We start from the raw sequence: 25730 nt of genomic DNA, 5'->3' as shown, positions 1-25730 counted from the left end.
TACCTACACTGTCGCTGAGTTCTGTCAACATAACATTGCCAGAACTCAGCAGTTTTGTCAACAGTGGTAAACCTCAATCTACAAGGAATAACGCCTTTTGTCGACAGAATTCTGTCGACAGAAGGAGTTATTGCATCTACACTGTCATGTCGACAGAGCAGCTTGCTTTGTCGACAGAACTGGATGTTGTCTAGACGCTCTTTGTCAACAGAAGTTTTTGTAGTCTAGACGTACCCCTAGTCTCCAAGAATGCCAAAGCCAGATTCTTCAGATGAAGCTGTAAGCCCCTCAAACTGCCGGTGTACGCTACTGTGCCCTAGTAGGAATTTATTTCCTGACTTCATCTGTTAGTCTTCTGACAAATGAGGAACGATAGCCCCTTGTCATTTTATCCAAACTGGGTCACAGTAAAAGTACTTTCCAATGAGTTTCTAGTAACTATCAATCCACTTGCTTGATGTGAAACGAGAGTAAATCTTAACTCACTTTGTGGTTAGCTTTGATATTTGTTGTCAGATCATTTGCTGGGAAAGCCTTTTTTATAGACTACGCGTCAATGAGTTAATGCCTGTGCTGGGTTTCATTATTAGTCTAGGAGCTAACAGCCAGGATAATTGGCAGTAAAATGGCAGTATAGGATTTAATCCACGGGACTGCCAGCAACTACAAGTCCTGATGAGAAGGCCTGAAAATGTGCCACTCTGTATAATTGTGATGCATTTCTCTCTCCTTCCCTCAGTCCACATGCATTTATAACTCAGAATGTTTTCTAGAACTTTCTATCCTGCCCAAGCAATGTTGTGTTTGTAGTCAACACTAGAGCTGGGTGAAGAATATGTAGCAGGATAATGATTTCAGGGCCAGAATATGACTGGCCCTGGGCAAGCTGCATGGGGCAAGCAAGAAGTTCCTTGTCCCCAATGCATGCTACTCAAGGACCATTCGCAGTAGCCGTTCCTGTGCTCAGGAGCAGCGGCGGATATAGGGCAGGGTGAGCGGGGTGGCTGCCCCAGGTCCCGTGCTTCAATAGGCCCTGTGCACGCGCTACTATCTGTTGGCTGTGGCCGTGGCGCATGCGCGAAATTGTGCTGCCCCGGACCCTGCGCTTCAATAGGCCCTCCGCCCTGGGCCCCACAAAACTTTCATCCGCCCCTCCTCAGGGGCACACGTGTTCTGCTTGTTCCTGATTTCCACTCAGGTGCCAAATGCTTTAAAAAAAAATTAAAAAGGGTGTGGAGAAGGCAGGGGCATATTCGGTGTGTAACACTGGCTTTTGTGGAGTAGCACACCAGCAAAGGAGAAAAGCAATCAGCTGCATGCCACGGGTACAGTCTTTCTGGTGCTTTTCGTGGGATGGGGCATTTCCTCACAACAGTCTGTGCAGGCATGTTGCTTAGAAGCCACAAAGTAGCTGACAGCGAACTTTTTCCTTTCAAAAAATTGTCTGCTGACAGATTTCGAAATTCTCAAGCAGGCTGCCTGTTAGGTCTATTTCGTTATTTTTTTCTCAGTGAATAAAGACAGGCAATTCCATATCATGGAGGGTTTTGCTGTTTCAGGATTTGGCTTCCTGCAGATTTGGAATGAAACTCTCACTTTTTGAAATGCTCCACAAAAGGGAAGGGAGACTTGGCTCTGAGTCGGGCTGCCCTGATGCTTCCGGGCTCCTGTCTCCCCAAAGAACCAGGAGCCTAGGTGGGGCTGCAGAGGAGCCAGGCAGACAAGCTGGCTAGAAATCAGGCACTTTCAGGCAGGGCAGCCTCAGATCCATACTTGGGTTTGGCGCAATTTTATCGACACGGAGCTGTCTCCACAGAATGTTTCCCTCTTGCCAGTTTGGCGTTGTCTGACAGAAGAATGTTCCATTGTAGAATCCCCAACAAGCTACGATTCTTGCTTCGCAGACTGTGTGACTGGTAATATTGTGCATTTTGCAACCAGATAACACCGTTTGCAGTGCTTCAGTGAGCGACTGCTGCTGGGGCTGTTTCTGTTCCCCAGTTATTTGACTCACATAACTGACTGAGCAAGTTTTCAGTGGTGTATTGTATTGTAAATAACAGGAATTTTACAGTTAAATACCCAATCGGACATGTGATCCATGTTCTTAGGCCTTCTATATGTGAGAAATTGGCATTGGTTTAACTTAAATTGGGTTTTAAACTCATTTAGTTAAACTAGTGCAAACCCCTGTAAAGTCTCAGGGGGGTGATGATAACGAACTACACTTAAATAGAAATACAATTATGCATGGGGGGAGGGAGGGTTGTATCAGTTCAACTAAATCTGTTAAACTGAGGAATGATTTTAAACAGTGCATGTTTCTCTTATAGACAAGGTTTTAGTTCCATTTGATAACTAGTGATGACAACTTCATAAACAACGAGAAGTCTTCATGACAACTTCATGTGATTTAAGTGACTGACAGCTGTGGTGTCAATTGTACATTCCTTTGTAAAAGTCACATCATCGGCTAACACAAACCCCAGAGAGTTGAAATACATTTCCAGTACCAAAAGTTGCTCATGGAAAAATGCACCAAGTTTTGGATGCCCAACTTGAGACACTTGGGGCTTTATTTTCAAAGGGGTTGCACATCTGCCCTTCTCCTTAGTTGGGGTTGGGTGCCCACCAGTTCTCCCATCTGCGACTAAAAGCATCTCAGCTCAGACTCCACAAACTGGGAGACTCCAAACTACTGTAATAGGTGCTTTTGAAAAAATTGGCCTAAGTATGGACACCTGCCCTAATAGATGAAGGTGGGGATTTTCTTCCTTGAAGAAGTCTTCAGATGTTGCTGACAAACTCAGACAATAGAAAAAGGGATCTAGATTAAAAATGAAAAACTAATACCAGCATGACAAAAAAAAAAAAAAAAAAAAGCTATCGCTGAACGCTTTTCCTCCAAGAGAGACTAGAACATCATTTCATTAATTTTGGTGGTAAAACTTGATCTAAACAATGTAGATCGCTAGTAAACCAGAAGTAGCTTTTATGTTTGTCACAACCCTTTAATCTACGTAGTAGCCATTTTAATGAGGAAAAAGCCTCTTTGAAGTGAATAGAGAAATTGGGCATGAAAACAATAACTGTGAAGGAATCCAAGACCCATTGCATTCCAAAAAAAGTTTGTCAACCTCCTTTCCCACTCAGGGAGAGACGGATATTTGTAGACTTTCCTTGTAGCAGGGAAGCATATAGCTAACTACTCCTTCACAATGGGTTTTTATAGTCAAAACCAGTAAATCTTATGGGATACCTAATAAAAAAATTGACAAGAAATAAACCCAAACTGTTTTGCTGTCAACAGGATATGCTCCCGTCACTGGCATGTGTCACCCTGTAAGAAGCTGCACTCTCAACCACGAGGATGGGTTTTCTTCAGCTTTTGTAGTTGCCCATGAAACTGGTCATGTGTAAGTCTTACTACTACAACCTGAGCAACAGAAAGCTTAGGGTTCAGTCTACTGCTTGCACAGAACACTTTTATTTTCACAAGAGGCTATCGGTATTGCAAATCTCTTTATATTTCTTACTCCTTTGGCATTCACAGGAGTTTGAATCAATGAAAAAGTAGCTACTGGGGGAAAATGTGATCTTGCAAAATTCATGTGGATTTTTATAGCTAAGTCAGAAATGGAAGACATGCTGATTTGATGCATTGCATTCAACAGTGAGAGTAGTTTGTCAAGCTACATGGTCCTCTACCTGTTGTTTCACTTAAAGTGTGTGTGTGTGTGTGTGTGTGTGTGTGTGTGTGTGTGTGTGTGTGTGTGTGTGTCTCTATATATCAGAGGTGGCATCTTTCAAAAAATGGAGAACTAAGTCTGGAACATCTCATTCAGCAAAGTATCTCCTCAATTAATACTACTGAGGATCTGATTTTTTTAAATTAGTAGCCCGTGTTCCTCACTTACATGATAAATGAGTGTGCAAAAGTGGACACACTCCCTTGTGAAAAGGGGGGGGTCTCTATTTGTGTTAAAGTAAGAGTTATCTCTTTGCCTCTTTGTTTTTATAACAGTATAAACCATAATCATCCAAAAGGAAGGGTTTGTCAACACATAGATTTATTCAGGATTAGCTATTCCATTGTAGATTAACTAAACTGGAACAATATACGCTTATTCCAGAATAAGTGCGTTCACACATGGGTTACTGAGGAATATTTATTTTGCTTTAAATTCACAGCCTTCTGAATTAACTTCCAAGTGTAGATAACAGGATTGTATCTACACTTGGGTTTCTGTTTATTTAATTAAAAAATAAAATCAATGAGGAGACACGTTAAAGAAACACTTTCAGGAACTCTTTAATTTCTATCCATGGGTATTTTGTCATTGATAGACTCATTTAATGGTATTTGTAGGATGTAAACACAAAATCCCTTTTTAACAAAACCGCATGCAAAATGTGAATTGTCTACCTTCTCCCTTTTTTTGTAAGAATAGCCCAGATTTCGTTGCATCTAACAGCCGCTCTTTGTTTCAGGTTGGGAATGGAGCATGATGGACAAGGAAACAGATGCGGGGATGAGACTGCTATGGGGAGTGTTATGGCTCCTTTGGTGCAGGCTGCATTTCATCGCTACCATTGGTCCCGGTGCAGTGGCCAAGAACTCAAAAGATACATCCAGTAAGGACCTGTCGGTGCCTAAGTGTAGTTTCACATGAAATAACACTTTGTGGTGTCCACTCATGTGGTTCCTTCCACTGCACTTGGCAGAGGAGAGAAAGGGGGAAATCCATCTTGACTTTTTTTTTTTTTTTTTAAGTGTTAAGTCAAGTGCAATGGTTCTTCACACATGGTCCGATCCCTAACCTAACCACTGAAATCAGTAGGGGTACGTCTAAACTACATGGCTCCATCAACGGAGCCATGTAGATTTGTTTGTTCGGCAAAGGGAAATGAAGCTGCGATTTAAATAATCACGGCTTCATTTAAATTTAAATGGCTGCCCCGCTCTGCTGATCAGCTGTTTGTCGGCAGATCAGGGCAGTCTGGACGCTCCCCTGCCGACAGGAAAGCCCTTTATCGACCTCCCCGGTAAACCTCATCCTGCGAGGCATAACGGGGAGGTCGATAAAGTGCTTTCAGGTCGGCGCGGGAGCATCCAGACTAGCACACTGAGCCAACAAACAGCTGATCAGCTGTTTGTCGGCTCAGCACGGCAGCCATTTAAATTTTAATGAAGCCGCAATTATTTAAATCGCAGTTTCATTTCCCTTTGCTGATCAGCCTAATCTACATGGCTCCATCGATGGAGCCATGTAGTTTAGACACACCCTAGGAGTCTTTCCTGTCACTGGAGCGGAGCTTGGATCAGGACTTAGAAGACTCTTAATAAAAACTCCCTTTGACTCAGTGAGAGTTTGTATATTTGGAATGATGGCAAGAGGAAGCCCTTCAGGTATTAAAGGGGAATTATAAAATGTCTGTAAAAAGAAGAAAATCTTTACATTTGTGTGTCTGTGTGCGCATGCGTGCATGCACGAACACATATATTAGAGAGTTTCTGTGTCTGTCTGAGTCCGTCTGTTCAAGAATTCTTCCTGAATGATAAGAGCTAGGACCACCAAATTTGGTAGGCAGCTTCCTCTTATCCTAACTTAAAGCAAGGTCATGGTTTGGTTGTGCCGGGAATAGGATTGTTTTCCATAAGACGGAAAGGGAGGGGTCTGAGAGTAAGGGCAGAGGGCAATGGAGCAAGTGCACACTTACCCAGTGCACTCCGCTTCCTTGTGGCTCCTGCTGCCATGCCATGCTAGGGACACCCCCCCCCCCGCCAGTGATCCCCAAAACCACATACATGGGGTAACAGACAACCCCAACCCCGGCCCACAGTTTGAGACGCCTAATGTACAGTATCTCCACAAAGCTCATAACTTGTCAAGAGTCATAATCATTATGAGTTGTAGGGACGGGAAATATGTATACATTCAGAACAATGTATTTACACTCAGGCTATATCTAGACTGCAAGTCTCTTTTGAAAGAGGCTTTTTCGAAAGATACTTTCGGAAAAACCGCTTTTGAAGAAGAGCGTCTAGACTACAACCAATACTTTCAAAACAGCAAGCCACTTTTTCGAAAGAGAGCATCTAGGCAGTCTGGATGCTCTCTTTTGAAAAAGCACAGTTTGCATTACATAGCGCCTTTTTTCGAAAGCACTTTCGAAAATAGGCGTTCTTCCTCGTAAAAGGAGGTTTTCCACGTTTGAAAAAAACCCGCGTTCTTTCAATTTACTTTTGAAAGAACGTGGTAGCAGTCTAGATGCAGGGGAAGGTGGGTTTTTTTTTTTTTAAAGGCCACTTTTTTTCTTTAAAAAACCTGTAATCTAGCACATCCTGAGTGTCTGCTTATACGGACTTGGAGTAAAAAATTAGTCGCCAGGAGATAATGTGTCATGCTGATGGCCCATTTGGGCAGAAAAGAGTTGTCTTCCCAGCCTGTTTAGCCAGGGATACGGTGCATGGTTCAATTGTTTACCCTTATTAGGACTTTCAATGAGAAACCATCAGAGGCCACTTCAAATAATCAGAATCATTTGGTGATAAAAAAGGAACTTTACAGGAAGACCGGGGTTGGCACTATCCATCAATAGATATTAAAGGCAACTTTTAGTAAATACAGAGGCAGATGAAGCTATCACTAAGGAAACCCATTCTGGAGCAGGGATGTTTCTCATGAATGTTTGACTCTTAAGCCAGCTGACTCTGCAACAGACTGAACTTTGGGGGGAAAAGCTTTCTTTATGAGGTAGGAAATGTGCAGACCCAGATTTTCATGTTACGATTTTGTTTTATGTTGTAGCCATTGGTTTCCACCTTTTTCTCTAATTTCTTTAGCCCGTCTTAAATAAACCTGCTTTTGTAAGTGCTCACCAGTGCTGGGTGGCTTACAGGAGCAGAATTTTATGGTAAACTGGAATACACTGCTCCATTTGGGGCAAAAGATCTGGGATTTCTGTGAGTAAGAGGGAGGGTTGCCAGGTGTCCGGTATTCACCCGGACAGTCTGGTATTTTTGGCTCCTGTCCAGTAAAAAAAATTCAGAGAATACTGGACACCTAAAATGCTCGGTATTTTCTGAATTTTTTCCCAGCTAGGAGACAAAAATGCTGGGCATCTGGCAACCCTACAAACACTCAGCACCTGGCCTCCCCCCACTCCCCCGCCCGAATCCCCCCCACCAGCTCCCAACACCCCCAGCCCCCAACCCCAGCTCCATGGCTTACCTGGTTCCCCAAGGCTTCCGGCACAAAATAGCTGCCAGCCAAAAGACCTAGGGGAAGCAACACTTTCCCCTGGGTCTTAGTGCTCAACTTCTCTACTGTTCCTAATCCCTGCACTAACTCTTAAAGGAGACATGCTGTTTTAATGCTGTTTTATTTTTTATTTTTTATTTTTTTTGCTTAACAACTTTGGTCTCTCCCCCCCTCCCCATTTTTTTTGTGTTTTTTTTTGGGGGGTGGTTGGGGGTTTCGGTATTTTTGTTTCAACCATTTGGCAACCCTAGTAAGAAGTGTCAGGGGCTGGATATCACAGAGGAATAATGCAAAGGGACTTGCGGACTAGGTGTACTTCTTGTTAACTTGCAATGCAAAGGCTGGGCTGTTACAGCTTAGAGGAGATGGCTTGAAAAGCTGCTAGTATTAGGGAGCTAACTGCAAGTCATTCTCAAGTAAAACTCCCAGTCCTGGATACTCCACGAACCACCACCATATTATTTTCCCCTGCTCAGTTAGGGCACACCTACACTACGGGGAAGATCGACGCTGCTGCGGTCGATCTTCCAAGGTTTGATTTAGTGGGTCTAGTAAATACATGCTAAATTGAACTCCGAGGGTGCCCCCATCAGTGCTGATCCTCCTGCTCCTCGTGAGGAGTAAGGGAACTGACAGAAGCGTTCACAATTAATGTAGCTAGAGCCGCATATCTTAGGTCAACCTTTTGCTCCAGTGTAGACCAGGCCTTAGAGTCCTATGTTGTGGTGAACACACATTCTAAGGGATGAGAACAAACAAATAATTACACTGATGGAAAAATATCACTGAGTGTTGTCATGGGCTTTCCATTTTTCTCTTCCCACAGCTCCTATGACTGTCTCCTTGATGACCCCTTCGAACACGATTGGCCCAAACTTCCTGAACTGCCAGGAATCAATTATTCTATGGATGAGCAATGCCGCTTTGATTTTGGTGTTGGCTACAAAATGTGCACAGCGGTATGTCCAGAGTGGTTGTTCTAAAGATTAAAACCATTTCATCTAGTTGCTTTTAACCCTGAAAAGTACTGAAAAGTAGCCATCATTTTTTTTGAGCAATGCAAGAGGCAGAGCTTGTTGAAACAGCACAAAGGTGTGAAGTGCAGTAAAATATGGTTCCAGGCTCCTTTCTGACCACACCAGAGGTTTTATGAAAATGTGGGAACTTACAAAGCATGGGTTCACCAAAATTGGCAGTAATTCTCATGGATGGATGTCTGTGTGATGTGTTTAAATGTGTAATTAAATTATCGTAGCCAGCTTAGTTTTAACCAGTGAAATGGTTTAACGAAATGTGCACTTGCTGCTTTGGACAGTATCAATAACATGAGTGTTAATTTCATTTAATACATGCATTGCATTTCTTAATACATTTCAGTTTCGAACCTTTGACCCATGTAAGCAGCTGTGGTGTAGCCATCCAGATAATCCATTCTTCTGTAAGACTAAGAAAGGACCTCCGCTCGATGGCACAGAGTGTGCCCCTGGGAAAGTGAGTTGATTATGTTTTTCGTATTTTTTATTTTAAAATATCAAGACAGATCTCACTTGGGGACTTAATCCCAGAAGTTCTTGATGTCAGTGGGAGGAACGAAGCCAAGGTCATAAAGAAGGAAAAGCTGCCCAATGTGCCCTGTTCAGTGCTTATCGTACAATCTGCTTAGAGTGCGAGGTACTTTATGAAATTGTGTTGGGAGCCGGAAGATTGAAGCTCAGCCTCAGTGTCATTTCTGGGTTCTTGTTTCATCTGAAAACTGCCAAAAAAGCAGCGGTGAGAAGCCACAGTAGCAGACTTTGCTCTTACTCTAGGATTAAAGTCATTACGCTTGGTGCTTGTGGTCTAGACATCCTGTGGCTACCAGAGTACTAATATGCCTGGGATTGACTGTTTCTCTTTTAATATCTCCAGCGGTGGGTCCCTGCTTTTAACTCTCATTTTTAATTAGCAGCTTACACTTCTCTAAATGTTTGTTTAGCAAATTCTGTGTACTTTGAGATACAGAGAAGCTGCTTATGCCATAGCCAACAGCAAAAAGGGCGCTGCCGGATGACTAACCCTTTATCTCAGTATAAATGGACGTTAGAAAGAGTACAGTAAGAGCAAAAATCCCTGTGCTGCTTCTGGGCACTGTATAGTGCAACAGTTTTTTAAAAAATGCTGGTGCTAAATGGTGTCAGACCAGGAAAGAGCCCAAAAGGAAAAAACAAAGAGTCCTATCCATTTAACTAGGGGCTGGTTTGTGTCCAGCTTTATGTGCTGGAGCCAGGGAGGAAGCAGGCGTATAGGTCACTCTCACTTCCCTGCACTGCCTAATTGCATTGTGGGTCCCAGCACAGAGCGAGTAGCCTCTGCAGGTCTGCTGCTCCCCTCCCCCTCGATGCTGTTCCTCCGCTAGAGAGTTGAGTGTGTGCCTTGGGCAGTGCATCTGCAAGTGTCCCTTACTATGGGGGAGATGGTTCCAGTAAAATCCTTCCCTGGGCTCGTCTCCGCATCGCGTGTCATGTGACTGTAACTGTACGTCTTTGTTTCTCTCCTGGTTCTCCTCAGTGGTGCTATAAAGGTCACTGCATGTGGAAGAATGCTAACCAGCTGAAACAGGATGGCAACTGGGGATCCTGGACCAAGTTTGGCTCCTGTTCGCGGACCTGTGGTACTGGCGTTCGCTTCAGAACCCGCCAGTGCAACAATCCAATGTAAGTCTGGGCGTGTTCTAACGAACCGGCGGTTCCCGTGGGTCTGGAGTTCGTGAAGGACGTTCACACCTGAGCAAAGGGACTGCCCCCACCGGCAGTGTAGCACAAGAGCAATGGCTTTACTGCACGTGGGGTGGTGCACACCTACAGATTAGAGACACGGGGACACCGCACGCCGAGCTCAGGGGTGGTGGGCTCTCTGCCACTTCTTCACACAAGACAGTGGATTGAGCATTGTGGTGAAGGCAGAGAGAATGACAAGATGGTGGCTACTGGGTCTGAGATTACCCAGAGTCATAAACTTAAATAGCACAGAGGCTTTCCTGCTATTCCAGTGGTTTGTGTGGGCACCATAGAGCACCTAAAAAGCTGCAGTGGACCCCATCCCAACAACTGGACTTTTTAGTCCACTCTAACCTCCTTGCAGCCAGACTCTTTGCAGGGAGCTGGGAGAATGGGCCCATCTCTGGAGAATTTCCAGAAAGGTCTCTCTGGAAGAACACCTACGAGATCCTGGGAACTAAAGGGGTGAAGAGAAGGTGCGGTAGGAACACTACAGCCTGCAAAACCGACTGTTAGATGACAACACGAGAACTTTATCTGTGTTTCAGTGTAATTATCTGACTATATATCAACCATTATCAGTGCACACACCACTGCTCCCATCTAGGCCTGCTCAGGGAGTATCTATCTGTCTCATTACCTGACCAGCACACACACATGACGCTTTGCAATTTACTTGTTCTACCACTGCTTTTGAAGCGTGCCCTGAAAAGTGATATTTAACCCTTTGTTGTGGGAATCCCCTTTGCTCTTCCTCTTACTGTTTTTCACTGAAACAATGAGGAGTCCTGTGGCATCTTCGAGACAAACAAACACATTTATTGGAGTATAAGCTTTTGTGGGTAAAACCCAATTCATCAGATAAGTAAGATTTAAAGTAACAGAGGCGCGCGCGCGCGTGTGTGTGTGTGTGTGTGTGTGTGTGTGTATACATATATAAAAGAAATAAATTGCTCGTGTTAATGAGGCTAATCGAGTCACGGTGAAAGTGGCTCACTCACAGCATTTGATGTGAAGATCTGAAAGTCCAGAGAGGGGGAATTGCCTTTGTAGTGTGTTAACCAGTTGAGATCCTTATTCAATCCTAAATGGATAGTGTTGAATTTGCAAATGAATTTTTCCCTAGTGTATTCCATCAGAAAATCTCCACTCCTGATGTTCAAAGGTTTCAAAAGCTTTCTAAACTTCTTTCCTCCTTAGGCCTATCAATGGTGGTCAAGATTGTGCCAGTGTGAATTTTGAGTATCAGCTTTGCAACACAGAAGAATGTCCAAAGCACTTTGAGGACTTCCGAGCGCAGCAATGTCAGCAGCGTAATTCCCATTTCGAGTATCAGAAGAGCAAGCACCACTGGCTGCCATATGAGCACCCTGACTGTAAGTATGCTACCCTTTTATGTTTCCGCAAAACCAAACAAACCCATTGCCTACGGGAATCTTGCAGCACATTGGGATTTGAAGGCATTGTTGAGATGCTGCTATGTCCCTAAATAACAAGGGTGAACATGCAAGTAGGTGAGAAGAAAAAGCAGGAAAAGCAATGGTACAAAATAGAGGTTCTGAGCTCCTGCTGTGGGTATCACTTTCGCTCAGCACATTGTAACTCTGGCTGAGTTAGGGTGTGTGACAAGACTCCGCTCAGGTGCAGAAAGGCTCCTCCGAGCGCCAGCATGCCTCCCTCCCCCACATCCACAAGAGTGACACGCTGTTATCTAATCATTGTTGCCGCTCTCATCCACTGCAGCGGAAAGTAACAAGTGTGCTGTCCCGATGGCATTGCTTTACGACCTGCTTAGTATTTTTTCCATTTTTCTATGCTCCCGTTTGCCCCCAGCTGGCAGCTAGCAAGCCTTGTCTACTATTAACTCCAGTTAATCGTTCTGTTTAGGCTAACTGTACTGAAATATGGGTGAGGCAAATATAAGCGCTGGATTGTCAGCACTGAACTCTCTGGGTTGCTGCCGGCATTGCTGGTTTTCTTGTTCTGAGTTTCGTAGGCTTTATCTCATAGAATATACTTTTTACAGTATTTTTAATGTGAAATTAGATGGCGTGATCTAGAAATATAGTTAGGGCTGGGATTTTCAAGGGAGCCTAAGGGATTTAGGTGCCTTGTTCTTAATGTTGGTGGGTTTGGGTGCATAATTATTATAGGCTCTTTGGGAAATCCCAGATTACTCCGCCACTCTGCAGTATCCCATACTGAACCTGGCTTTCATTGGGGAGCAAAGTAGATAGCTGCTTTTGGTTAAAGGCTCAGTCCTGGGCAGTCTTTTCAAAGGGAGTTGATTCCATGAGAACTGAAGATGTGTAGCCTCTTACAGGACTAAAACATTACACATTTGTATTAGTACCCTGCAGCATTCCTTTTGCTACTGAATTAAAACTTTGTGGTGGCTTGTGTTTTAAAGCATATTTGGGTTGCTGAAATAGTTAGCTCTCTCTTCCTGTTATTCAGCCAACAAAAGATGCCACTTATACTGCCAGTCCAAAGAAACTGGAAATGTTGCTTATATGAAACAACTGGCACATGACGGGACTCGCTGTTCCTATAAAGATCCATACAGCATTTGCGTGCGGGGAGAGTGTGTGGTGAGTGAAATGTATTTAAGGTTGTTTTACTGATCGTGCAGCATTTTTGATAATCATAATGAGAGCTGGTCAAATACACTGCTTGTGGAGTACTACAGTATCAGATGGAATTTGTGAATATGAAATGTTCACCGATAATATTTTCCAGAATTCCTCCAATTTTAATACAAATCATAGCAAGACTACAGATTTATTTCTTACAGATACTGTGATTGTCTAAATTCTTTTTAAACCAGTTGCTTCTACTGATTTCTTTTAAACCTTTTTTTTCTATGTATTAACAGCTCAATTGATTATCATCCTCTTCAGATATCTTAAGGGCTCTTGTGAGGAGGATGGTAATTAATTGTTCTCCAGGTCCACTGACCGAAAGACAAGAAGTAACGGGCTTTATCTGCAGCAAGGGAGGTTTAGGTTAGATAGTAGGAAATCCTTTCTTAGTCTTATGATAGTTAAACTCTGAAACAGGCTTCTAAGGGAGGTTGTGGAATCCCCATCTCTGGAGGTTTCTAAGAGCATGTTGGACAAACACCTGTCAAGTGTCTTGCCATAGTGCTGGGGGCTGGACTCGATGACCTCTTGAGGTTCCTTCCAGACCTGCGTTTCTATGAATTTAAGTGAAAAGAAATTCTACTTGAAGTTCTCGGTTTCCTGTTCCTTCATTTACTGTCCCTAAGGGTAAAAGTTTCAGAGGTGAAGCCGTTTTAGTCTGTAATTTTCAAAACAAGTAGCCCTGTGGCACCTTAGGGTATGTCTAGACTGCATCCCTCTGTCGGCAGAGGGATGCAGATTAATCAGGTCGACATTGCAAATGAGTCAGGGATTTAAATATCCACCTAATTTGCATAAAAATGACCACTGCATTTTGCCGACTCAGCACTTTGTTGGCAAAAAGCAGCAGTCTAGAGGGGGATCTGTCGAGAAAGAAAGCCTTTTTCAACAGATCCTGTAAACCTCCTTGCAGGAGCCATAAGGGATCTTTTGAAAAAGGCTTTCTTTCTCGACGGATCCCCCTCTAGACTGCTGCTTTTTGCCAACAAAGTGCTGAGTCGGCAAAAAGCGGCGGCCATTTTTATGCAAATTAGGCACAGGATATTTAAATCCCTGCCTCATTTGCAATGGCGACCTGCGTAATCTGCATCCCTCTGCCGACAGAGGGATGCAGTCTAGACATAGCCTTAGGAACTAACTTGTTCATCTCCAAAGTGCCAGAGAACTACTCATTCCCTAAGGGAAAGTTAGTAATGGGTTCATCACAGGAATCAGTTTGTAGCTTTCATTATGCTGTTCTGTCACAGTCTTTCAAGTATTTTTACATCAGTTCTCGGGTGAACTTTGCATTCCGCAGTGTTATTTATGGGGGCGGGGAAAACCCAACACTCCTCTTGCTCTCCTCTGCAGAAAGTGGGCTGCGACAAGGAAATTGGTTCCAACAAAGTTGAAGATAAATGTGGGGTCTGCGGTGGAGATAACACTCATTGCCGAACTGTCAAAGGGACCTTTACCCGGACTCCCAAAAAGCCTGGTAGGATGAGCACTTTTATACACCCAGCTATATTCTCTGTTGTCATGTTTATTAAAATGGACTGCTCAGGAGAAGGTGTCCTCCCCTGCTTACACAAAGTTGCAAGACAGAATACAAACTACTTACTGCTTTGCTAGCAGAATGCATATATTTTCCAGACACTAACTAGCGATTCTTTTTGGTTTTTGAAGGACCTGTTAAGACATGTTGGCTACACTGGACTCTCGCTGTGTAGAGCATATGTAGTTCTCCAGTTAGTAATAGGGGATGGCTCTGATCAGTGGTAAAAATACGATCTTTGCTAAACAAAAAAAATAACCTGTAAGGCTAATAGTGAAACATGGAAACAAGATCAAATCTCCAGGCCTATTATTTTTCATTTCAGGTGAGATGATTTAGGGCCAGATCCTGCATCATTGCCACCAGTTGGGTCTGTTTCTCAATTACAGTAGCAGCCATTTACTCTGCTCTGGCTGCATAAAGGAGACTTAAAGGGGGGGTATATGTTTTAGCACCTCTTTACCCTCTGAGGGGTCAGAGATGCTGGAACTACAGGGCCAGTGGTAGTCCTCAAGTGGTTTCCATCATACAAAAGCTTTACAGTTTGGTACAGTAGCTCGCAACACCCCAACTATAAAATCATTCCAGCACCTCGTTTGTGTATGAGAGAGGCAGGCCTGAGTTCAGTAGTACCGGATTGGGAGCTTAATGTGACCTACCTTTTAGCCTGCTAAATCTGAGCATTTACTCAGGGATGAAAAACACCATTTAATGATTAATTTATTTTATTCAATGTGTCTTTTGCACCTGCCTCTCTCTTTCTTTTGCAACATTATGTATTACACACTTTTCCCTCTAGCCTTGCTAACGAAAACCATTTAAAAATTGGGAGGAATTGTGTTTTTTCACAAGCTTCTCCACTGACATTTAAATTGATGGGAAAGAGACATGTATAGAAATCTAGGCGTCTGTTAATACGAGTGTGTTTGGTGTCAAGTTGACTTTCTATAAACTCCCAAAGTACAAGGGCCATGTCCAAGAAAAAAATGAACACAACCACAATTCCCACACACATTTTTGTGCATGAAGTCGAGTATTTAGCGTAATTGTGAATTGAATGTGCAAGTATTTTTCAGTGGAATCTTCTTTTTTGTACTTTACTTAAAGGCAGTGGATTGTGATGAAGTGGAGGGTGTGCGTGATAATGATCAGTTGGCTGAAAGGAAAAAATGTCAAAGTTGAGATTTTTTTTGAGAGACGCTTGGGGATTTTGCCACACATTTTCCATTCGTGTTAATAACAGCTTGAAATCCTCTGGCCTACTTTGGACATTTCAACTATGTCAGTTTAACTGTTGAGCTAATGGAATATTATACTTAATATACTCCTCTTAATAAAGATGTGCCAAATTCAGTCCTCCGATATTCATGCCTGCTACTTGAAGCTTGTGAAAGCTGTGCTTATGTAAGTGCAGAAGTATCTCAGTGCATTTAAATGAGACCATCCCTTTACTGAGATGTTTGATCTCACAATGATAGCAAATGGAAAGGACAGCTACACAATTGAGACCATATTATCAAGTGTTCAGCTTATACAAAGGCACATCAAGACAGTTTCTAGGGGGTTCTGCTTTTTTTTTTTTTTTTTTTTAACTAATTGGGAGTGAAATTGTAAGATCTAACCATCAAATTACCGGTTAAAAGAGGAACTATTATATAAGTAACAAGGAAATGAAGGGAATATCAGTTTTATTCCTGTGGCTTATGCCATTGAAAGACTTTTCAAACTTTTTATTTTAGAAAAATTAAGTAAAACCTTTCTTTTAAGGACAAATCCTGCCCAGGTCCCGCTTGTCAGGGATTGTAGAGGGAACACCATCCCTGTAAGGTTTCCACACATGCCATAGAGCACAGCTATGCAAAGGCTGTCTGTTCTGAGGGGGTCTGAGATGGAGCAGGGATGAAGCTGAAGGAGGAGGAGTATATCTATGTCTGAACTTGCATTGCTGTTGATGGTGAAACTATGCCAGATTTGCAACCTCGATGATGGCAGAATTTAGTCACTAGCTAGACAGCCCCATTAAAATTAGATTAAAATAAGGTAGCATTTATTACAGTAAAATGTGATAAGGACTCCACAGCAAAATATTCTCACTGCTAGCTGTTCTCCAGCCCAGTGGAAAGACAAGATACTTTTTTTTTTAAGAGGCGCTTTATAAAGTCCTTACAGAACACATGTGATTGTTTTTGCTGCATATTTTGCTGGTTGGTATGAATCCAGCCAAGGCAAATTATGTGCAGAATGTAATGAATGCACATATGTATTGAAATTGGATGGAAGACAACACTTTGGAGCCATATATACAACCCTCTATATTTCTTGAATCAGAAGGACTTCATGCTTTCTGACAGTTAAGTTCTTAGTAATCAGAACAAAAGATGATCAAAATGTTCTGAATTTTCCAATTTTCTCATTTTAAAAATTTGTGTGTGTGTGTGAAAGAAACAGCATTTTTGACTGGCTCTACTCAGGTTGGTGTATATTTGTCTATGCTATAGATATTAGACAACAGTCTGTGATGTGGATATGATTGTATAAGAAAGATTGTATAACTGTCTTTCAAATGTCTGAAACTCAAAAGTCTTGAGGGTGAGTAAGGTCATTCCGAGGCTGTTTGTAAAAGACAGTAATTGATCATTCAGCTCCAAAGGGATGTTTTGGTGCTAGCATAACATCTATTGCTTTACAGTAACTGTGGCAATATAGTCATTAAAAGACTAACCAAACTCTTCCAACAGGAAAACATTTAAGCAAGAGGTGCCAAAGAGAATTCAAGTTGCTGGAAAATGAAATCTGCAAGTATCTGACTTAAAATCACCTACCTGATTTTTCATTCATGCATAGTCTCACTTTCATTGACTATTAAAATTTGCTGGATATTTCTAACAGTATTTTAAATGCATTTTGAACTTCAGCGCATACTGTAACCATATAATTTATATGTTTCATTTGTAAAATACACCTGGCTGACATTATAGTCAATGAAACAGCAAGACTCAGTTCCCAGAACACTAATTAAAGACATTCTATTTAAGGGAAGACAAGAGGAGCATTCACTTTGCCCAAAGGAGCTCGTAATATTTCTCTCTCTGAAACCAGGGAGTCTAAAAATATTCTGGGTAAGTTTCACCTGGTTGCAGAAAGACAGGCATCCATGACAACTGCAGTGTTCTTGCCACACTTCTAATTTCCAGCTAGTCACTTACAGGTATTGCAAGAACAGGCAAAATGTTTGTTTCATATGTTTGATCACTGAGCAGTAAAAGGCTTGGTATTTCCTGCTCGTGCAGATTAGTATAAAACCAGCCACCCATCAGCCCTTAGTATTCATTTATCTATTCAGAGTTCTCCATTTTCTTCAGCAGTTTTCCAGGAAGCAGTGGTATGCTGCAGATCCAGATACCAACAGCACAGGCAGGACTTCAGTTCAAAAGTCCCCATTGTTAAATTTGAATGGTTAAGCATTTATTTGCTCAGTGCAAAAAAAAAAAATCAAATCTTGCCCCATCTGTTTACAATGATTCTATATTAGGACTGCAACTTATATACTTTATTGGGAAACAAAGCATCTCAGAATGAGCAAATTATATTTATTTATATGGCATATTTTATAAACATGGACATGTTTTAGGGATATGCTTTGTTAACGCTAAGATTTTTCTTGGTTAAATTTACGTACATCAAGACCACTACGTACATCAAGAACATTTAAGGAACATAAACGGCCATACTGGGTCAGACCAATGGTCCATCCAGCCCAATATCCTCTCTGCTGACAGTGGCCAATATCAGATGCCCAGAGGGATGGAATACAAAGATAATCCTCACGTTATCCCTCCCCTGTCTCCCACCTCCAGAGAAACAGAGGCTAGGGACCATTCCTACCCATTCTGCCTAATTTAAAGTTGTCGAGGCCCTCAGTTAAGTTGTAGGCAAAGAAATTATAACAATACTCTGTCTTAAAACATGTCCAGGATAACATTGTTACACATGGTAAAATTTGTTTACATTCAGTTCTCATAAACATTTTCTCATTTGATCCCTGATGCAACATAAGTTGTTGGCCATGGCCAATGAAAAATTTTCCATAACTTATTGTTTTTTCTCCTCTTGGTGGGAAGCTGAAAATATTACTCTTTCAGCTGAAACATTGTTCTGCCCCATTTGTTTGGGGATAGAGTTAATTAGGTGTTACAACTTAAGCCACATCTCCACTGCCACAATGGTCAATTTTTCCAGCGGTCAATTTAGCGGGTCTAATAAAGACCCACTGAATCCAGTTCTGAGAGCGCCCCCTTCAGTGCTGGTTCTCCTACTCCGCACGAGGAATAAGAGAAGTCAACGGGAGTGTTTCTCCCATCGACCTCCCGCTGTAAGGACACCACTGGAGCTCGGCTTAACGTACATTGACTCCAGCTATGTTTTTTACATAGCTGGAATTGCATATGTTAAGCCGACCTTCCCCATAGTGCAGACCTGGCCTTAGAGCATGAATGATCATTCTGGAGAATTTTAACTCTTAAGTATCAGGTATCATCCTAGTAAGGGAGAAATTGGACCAGTATAACTTAAGGTGTGATTCTTAAACTGAATAAAGGCCGCTTCTGTTTTGGGGGGGGGGCAGGTACACTGAGATTAATGTGCTTTAACTTATGCATTTTAAAGTCTCACATTGAACTGCAGTCCCATTTGAAGCAAGGCTACGTTCATGTGAAGTTGACACCTTTTGTAGTGTGTCAGTAGAGCACTTTGCTGTGCCAGGTAGCCAAATCCTTTGACAGTTCACAGATTTAAGCAAATACACATGAGGCGTGAACACCTCACAGTCCATTACATTGTAAGGCTGAAAGGTGACTGACAAAGAAAAGCAATCAGAAAAACCTGTTTTAATTCTGAGAAACATAGGAAACAATTTTTTGCCTGAATTGTTATGGTCTGAACATAACAAAGTAAGTGGTTAATAGGTTTGTAACAGTCTCTTTTTCCCCCCTCAAAAAAAGAGGGAAAAAGGGAAAAACAGTCTAATCAAATGTGTTACAAGCCTATCTGAAACTGTGTGCACGTTAATGGATGCCCTCTTCTGCAACTATAAGCTGGATGATGTAGTGCTCTACTAACCATCGCTATTACTTTTTGTTTTCTTCTTTGCTTTCTCCTATGACCACTACATATGCTAAAGGGTACCTTAAGATGTTTGATATCCCCCCTGGTGCTAGACATGTGTTTATCCAAGAAGACGAGGCTTCCCCTCACATTCTTGGTAAGTGTTTCTTGCCTCAGGCTTGGCCCTTATGCATGAAAGCTGACCTCAAAAAATCAGACATGCATCGGAGAACCTGAAAAATGAGAGAACCATCAAAATAGTGTTTTATTGCACTGTAAGACAACATCAAGCTAAAGGCTTTGCTGGTTTCCTTGTAGATTAAACTTCCGATAATATGGCACCTTTAGGACCCAGTGGGTGCTGGATTATCAAATATGCTGGACTATCGGAAGAGGGGGCTATGAGGGTCTGGGGTGGGGGGGGATGGAGAGGCAGCGCTGCGGGACCAACCCAGCAGCACCCCAGCTGCTCTGCCCCAGGCGTCCCCAAGTCAGCTGCTGCTGAAACTGACTAGCAGCTGACTCAGGGAAGCCCAGGGCAGAGCAGCTCCAATTGTCCGGCTGCCTGGAACGGTTCCAGGTGGTGCCGGACTAGCAGGAGTGCCAGACCACTGGATGCCGGACAACTGGAGTTTTACTGTATATGTACAATTGCACTCACAGGCCGAACCCTACTGTAAAAACTCCGTAACTATGTTGGTTTCTCATCTGAATTTTTTAGGAACTCAAACTGATTCTGATCAGCACTTTTACTAACAAGGAGCTATTGCTGGTCACACTGAAAGTGGATTATTAGTCAATTTAAAAGGACACTGTCAGGTCAAAAAGTATATAGGATATCACTATGAATATTATTTAAGATACTTACATTTCTTACACTTAAGCAACACCCCCTTTTAGCATTATCATGGAAAGAAGTTAGTCTTATTAACTTGTAAATATTTTTGCTGTTTGGTTACATTTACATTTCTCTTGGACAATGCCCATTTCATGTTTGTCTAGTCACGTCTCCTTTTCTCCTACACTAGGGACCTGCTCCAAAGGCCCAGTGACTTCAATGGGAGAATTTTCATAGAATCATCGAACACTAGAACAGGAAGGGACTTCGAGGTCATTGAGTCTAGTCCCCTGCCCTCATGGCAGGACCCAGGACTGTCTAGACCATCCTGATAGATGTCTGTCTAACCCGCTCTTAAATATCTCCAGAGATGGAGATTCCACAACCTCCCTAGGCAACTTATTCCAGTGTTTCACCATTGACTTCAGTGGTTTCTGGATTGGATCCTAGTATGGGAAGTTTGTATATAAAAACAAATACACTGGAATAAAGCAAAAATAGGGGAAGATTTCTGGTGGTTTTAGGGCTTATTTATAGAAAGCCTATTTTTAGAAAGCTTATTTCTAGAAAGCCTAAATAATGGCTCAAGTGTGACCTGACCGTGTACCTTTTCAATACAGAGCTACTCTGCCTTCATAGTAACTAGGCTCCATAGCACTAATAAATACATGATGCACCACCTTTGCATTTTATTTACTGTAGTCATGATAATTTACAAGATTGCTCTCTCATTTTGTTGTACTTTTATTGTGTATTTAGAAAAAATGATTGGTCTCTCTCTCTCGTTTTTTAAACTCTAAACAATTATTTGCAAATTATACACTTCCAGGAGAACAGGAATAGCCACATTGTGGTATTTTTTTTCTTTCATGTCTTACTATAAACTAGCAACATGCATCTCCCAAAGTGCATGGACATCTTAGCTGTTTGTTATTGGGTCTTCTCTTCTCTCTTACATTGTAATGGTTGTTCATTTGTTGAACTGGTTTTCTAATCCTTGAGCCCCACAATCAGAGGGAGAGTGTAAAGTCAGCATGTACAGTAGATAGACAAAAGAAAGCAACCTTTTCAAAAAGTAAATATTACTTTGTGGTGCAAAACCTGTGGGGTTCATGCCTTTGGCAATACAAAGCTGTATAATATTGTGGTAACCATTCCACTAGGGTAACATGCCTTACAATACCCAGTTGTCACAGAACGTTTTGCAGGTTGCCTAAATAACAGGATTGGCTATTTTAAAGGTTTCTCTTGGCTTTGAGGTGATTATGAATCTAAATTAAGCTTATGCCAAAAAAAAAACTATGTATGACTTCTATGTGTATATCTACATCTGAGCCATATGCATGTGGAAATAGATATTGGCAGTATATACGTTATCAATATGTTTCCTCAGACTATATTTTGGTGGCAGCATGGGTTTCATGTAGAAAAAGCAATTTTGGGAATAGCCACCCGTCTCTGAGCTGATGGAAATGCAGCACTTGCCAAAGACAGCCTGCTTTAGATCCTCAGATGGATTATCATCCATGCCCCAAGCACAGAATTATGAGTTTTTGTCAATGTCTCCAGGTCTTTAGGTTGTAGGAGGAGGCATGCTAAAGAGGGATGGGTTCAGGGGTGTTAAAGGGAAAATTGCATCCGGAATGGAAGAAACGGGAGAACTAGAGTATTTCATCGATTAGGAACAGCAAAAACTCCTCAGTTCCTGAGGACACTCTGCAAAATGCAACCATTAAAATAGTAAGCAAGAAGAGAATTTTTGAATGGTAATGCTACTTGTCAAATTTCAGGTGAACCCCAAAGACTGTAGATTACATGACAAGAAGCACAGTTGTCATTGGTTTTGCTCCCTTTTAGCCATTAAGAATCAGGCTACGGGACACTATATTCTGAATGGGAAACGAGAGGAGGCCAAGTCACGGTCCTTCATCGATCTTGGTGTCGAGTGGGAGTACAACATAGAAGATGACATAGAAACGCTTCATACCGATGGGCCCTTGCATGATGCTGTTGTTGTATTGGTAAGTTATGCTAACAGGTTGGTTTTTTTAACAGGTTGTGGGGCCAAACAGCTTATTTTTATTAGCGGGACAAATCTGTAATCTCTGTGGGAAAACACGCATATAAAGGTTTTTTTGAGAGCGCTGATGAGCTGAAGTCCACTCTAGCAGTAAGAGAGAGAAGTTTTCAGGATAATTTTACTAACATTTACTGTCAGAGGCAGGATGCAGTGTCCACACTATTACATCATAAGCACCAATCTATTCATGCAAGAGTAAAAGCTAACTAAAGGCTTAGTATAGTACCTGCTGATATTAAGAGCCCTTGGATCAGGACCCGATTGGTCAGAACCACGTGTGTGACTAGACACTCCCTCACGCAGAGCAGGAATCATGGCCAGTCTACACAGCTCCATGTAGTTCAGCAGCCAAGAGCTAGGAAGGGTCAGGATTTGGCCTCACATATGAGGCAAAAGACTAATTGGTTCAGGATCCAGATCAAAAATTTGAAGCCCACTTCTACTTTTCAGTCCTAGATCCTGCAATCCAGTCAGTCAAAGAACTATTTGAGCCGATCCTGTGGCTTGATTCAATATTTGGTTTCCTCGATGCGGTGCAAAATAAGACTTCAAAACAGATATTAGAACACTGCTTGAAGTTAGTCAGCATGACAGACTAGAAATGCAAAAAGATATGGATGCAGTAGATTTGTGCAGTGAACTGCAGGCTGTTTCACAGCTTCCAAGACATCTTATACCTCAAGATGTACTGCAGTTTATTTCTGAACACAGACTGACAGACAGCTTTCCCCAACATTGTCATTGCTCTTCAAACTGTTTTGACTCTTCCAGCTTTTGTTGCTAGTGAGGAGCATAGATTTTCCAAGTTACAGCTGATAGAGACATATCTTCATTCTTCCATGCAGAAAGAGAGACCTGTTGGACTGGCCACCATCTTGATAGAACATGAAATAGCTTCAAAACTTTGTCTCAAACAATGCATTGCCCAATGTGCGAAAGCAAGAAAACCAAAGTTCTAAATGGTGACACAAATCAACGGGCTACAACTCAAAAAACAGACCTCATTCAGTATCCAGGAATAAAGATTTTCACAGCTTCTCAAATCAGTTCCTGTGGAAGGAAGATAGTTGTGACTTGAAATGTAACTGTTTATAGTGCTGACCAGAAACGTTGTGTACAATTCAAAACGGTTAAAACTTTAAAGCATCAGCTACTGGGTGATTTATCCCATGCCATCTAATTGTGTTAAGGTTAATAACAAGTAGAAAAAAATACTTATTTTTTTCATTATTTACTTGGCATTCAAAATGAACAAAGGTAAAATTTCTTTCTAAGCTCCTCAGTTCTCTCTCTATTTAATCTGAGGAGGACGGGGGTGCCAACAACACTTGGGTCAGCCCTGCTCAGAGGCATATTTTTCTGTATTGATCTTGCTAATTTTTGTACTAAATATGAAGGCAAAGTTCAGTTCGTTTTTCAATTCTTAAGCACTGCCCACATTTCCCGAAGACCCTTTACCCGTCCAGGTATTGATTTGTTAACTGGGAAAAGAATAAATATGCATTCCATTTGTATTGGATCTTTTATAGGTCATTCCTCAGGAGAACGACACAAGATCTAGCTTGACTTACAAATACATCATTCATGAGGACTCAGTACCCACTATCAACAGTAACAACATTCTTCAGGACGAAATAGACACCTTTGAGTGGGCTTTGAAGAGTTGGTCCCAGTGCTCCAAACCTTGTGCTGGAGGTAAAGAGAGATGCAGCAGCTTCTAGTGATTAATGGTAAATTAGGTGGAAGAACAAGGGTAAAAGACCAGGGTCCTGTGAATGCCTTTGAAATCGTGGGGCTACATTTTCAGAAGTGTTTATGCATTTTCGGTGCTTCGGTTTTTTGGTTGTCCAAGTTGTCTGATTTTTGCAAAGTGTTGCCTTTCCATTCTGTGAAGATGTCTAAATTGGACACTTTAGCTGATTGTGGAAACCAGCAGTTGTCACTTTTGGAAATGTAGATCTTTTTCACTGCATGAACGTTATAGCATTTGCCATGTTCCTGACAGTTACAAAGGAAATTACCACAAATGCTATAGTAACTTGAATTACTACAAACAGACTGTGGGTAGGCAGTGTTTCCTAATGGATAAATCCCTGAACTGAGACTCAAGAAACCCAGATGCTGTTCCCAGCTCAGCCACTCACTTACTGTGTGAACTTGGGTGACTCACTTCTCCTTTCTGTGCCTGTTTCCCTTGTGGAGAATATTGCCTGAGTGATCCAGAAAGTCAGATTTTGATTATTATTACGGTTCTTCGGGCCTTAAAACCTATTTAACAACAACAATAGTGCTATTAAAATCACAGTATTTTATAATATACCGTAGAGTTACTGCAGATACTTCTGAATTTTATATCCCGAGAGCATTTTGTATTTGACATCGTAATGAACCACAATATTTAAATATAGTATAAATGCCTTTTGGATGGATAATCATAAGATAGTCCACAAATGCTGCATTTCAACAAAAGAGTTTAAGAAGGGGCAGGACTTTTTTACTAATTTTCACACAAAGTTACTTTCTGAAATATTTTCAAGGTTTCCAATATACTAAATATGGGTGCCGCAGGAAAAGTGATAACAAAATGGTTCACCGCAATTTCTGCGAAGCCAGCAAGAAACCAAAGCCTATTCGTAGGATGTGCAATCTGCAGGAATGCACACAGCCACTGTAAGTACAGACGAATGAGATGTGTGTCTCAAATGATGGAGTTCGTGCTTGTAAGGAATGGTGGGAGGGAAAAGAAGAGAATAAAGTTCATGGACCTCAAGAAGGCAGATTTCAGCAAACTCAGAAAATCGGTCAGTAAGAACCCATGGGACACAAGTTTAAGGGAAAAGGGTTCAGGAGAGTTGGCAATTGTGTTGAGAATCTCAGACTAAAACAGAGAAAGAACAAATTAGAAATCACTTTGATGGCTTCAGCTCAGCAGGGACTGACAAAACACATGTTAGAACACTTACGGAACTGATCTCTGAACCACTAACAATCATCTTTGAGAACTCATGTAGGATGGAAGAGATCTCAGACTAGATAAAAGGGAAATATAATACCTATTTGTTAAAAGGGGAATAAGGACAACCCAGGGAATTATAGGCCTGTCTATTTAACTTCAGTATTTGGAAAGATAATCAAGCAATCAACTTGCAAGCAAAAAATAAATAAGGCGATAAGTAACCATCAACATGGATTTGTCAAGAGCAATGTCAAACTAATCAAAACTCCTACTTGGAGAGGGGGAGTAGATGTGATATATCTTGACTTTAGAAAACCTTTTGATACTTTCTCTCATGACCTTCTCATGAGCAATCTAGCCTAGGCAGACCTCATTTAATTGTGGGTAAACAAACGAATGGGAAACTACACTCAAACAGTGGTTATCAGTGGTGCACAGTGAAGCTGGAAGAGCATAATGAGTTAGGTTACACAGAGCTCTCCAGTTCTATTCAGTATCCTCAAATGATTTAGATAATGTTTTAGGAGTACACTTACAAAGTTTGAAGATCATACCA

The 25730-nt window shown here is 41.8% G+C and overlaps 1 protein-coding gene across 5 annotated transcripts in view; it reads left to right on the top strand.

Moving 5' to 3' along the window:
• The window catches only part of ADAMTS3 (ADAM metallopeptidase with thrombospondin type 1 motif 3), a 188087-nt gene that overhangs the window by 148919 nt on the left and 13438 nt on the right, over positions 1-25730 (top strand). For all 5 annotated transcript variants that reach the window (XM_089778150.1, XM_089778148.1, XM_075929391.2 and 2 more), the window contains 12 exons: positions 3311-3416; positions 4492-4635; positions 8092-8224; positions 8643-8756; positions 9813-9958; positions 11222-11397; positions 12479-12612; positions 14014-14137; positions 19377-19457; positions 21996-22159; positions 23748-23913; positions 24756-24888. In XM_089778150.1, coding sequence (XP_089634276.1) covers positions 3311-3416; positions 4492-4635; positions 8092-8224; positions 8643-8756; positions 9813-9958; positions 11222-11397; positions 12479-12612; positions 14014-14137; positions 19377-19457; positions 21996-22159; positions 23748-23913; positions 24756-24888 — 1621 coding nt within the window. The remainder of the gene's footprint in view (positions 1-3310; positions 3417-4491; positions 4636-8091; positions 8225-8642; positions 8757-9812; positions 9959-11221; positions 11398-12478; positions 12613-14013; positions 14138-19376; positions 19458-21995; positions 22160-23747; positions 23914-24755; positions 24889-25730) is intronic.

The sequence above is a fragment of the Pelodiscus sinensis genome, chromosome 4 (genome assembly GCF_052426305.1).
Source record: "Pelodiscus sinensis isolate ZL-2025 chromosome 4, ASM5242630v1, whole genome shotgun sequence".
In the NCBI taxonomy this organism is placed as follows: Eukaryota; Metazoa; Chordata; order Testudines; family Trionychidae; genus Pelodiscus; species Pelodiscus sinensis.
The sequence above is the reverse complement of the archived record's forward strand: the minus strand, read 5'-3'. Positions and strand labels throughout refer to the sequence as shown.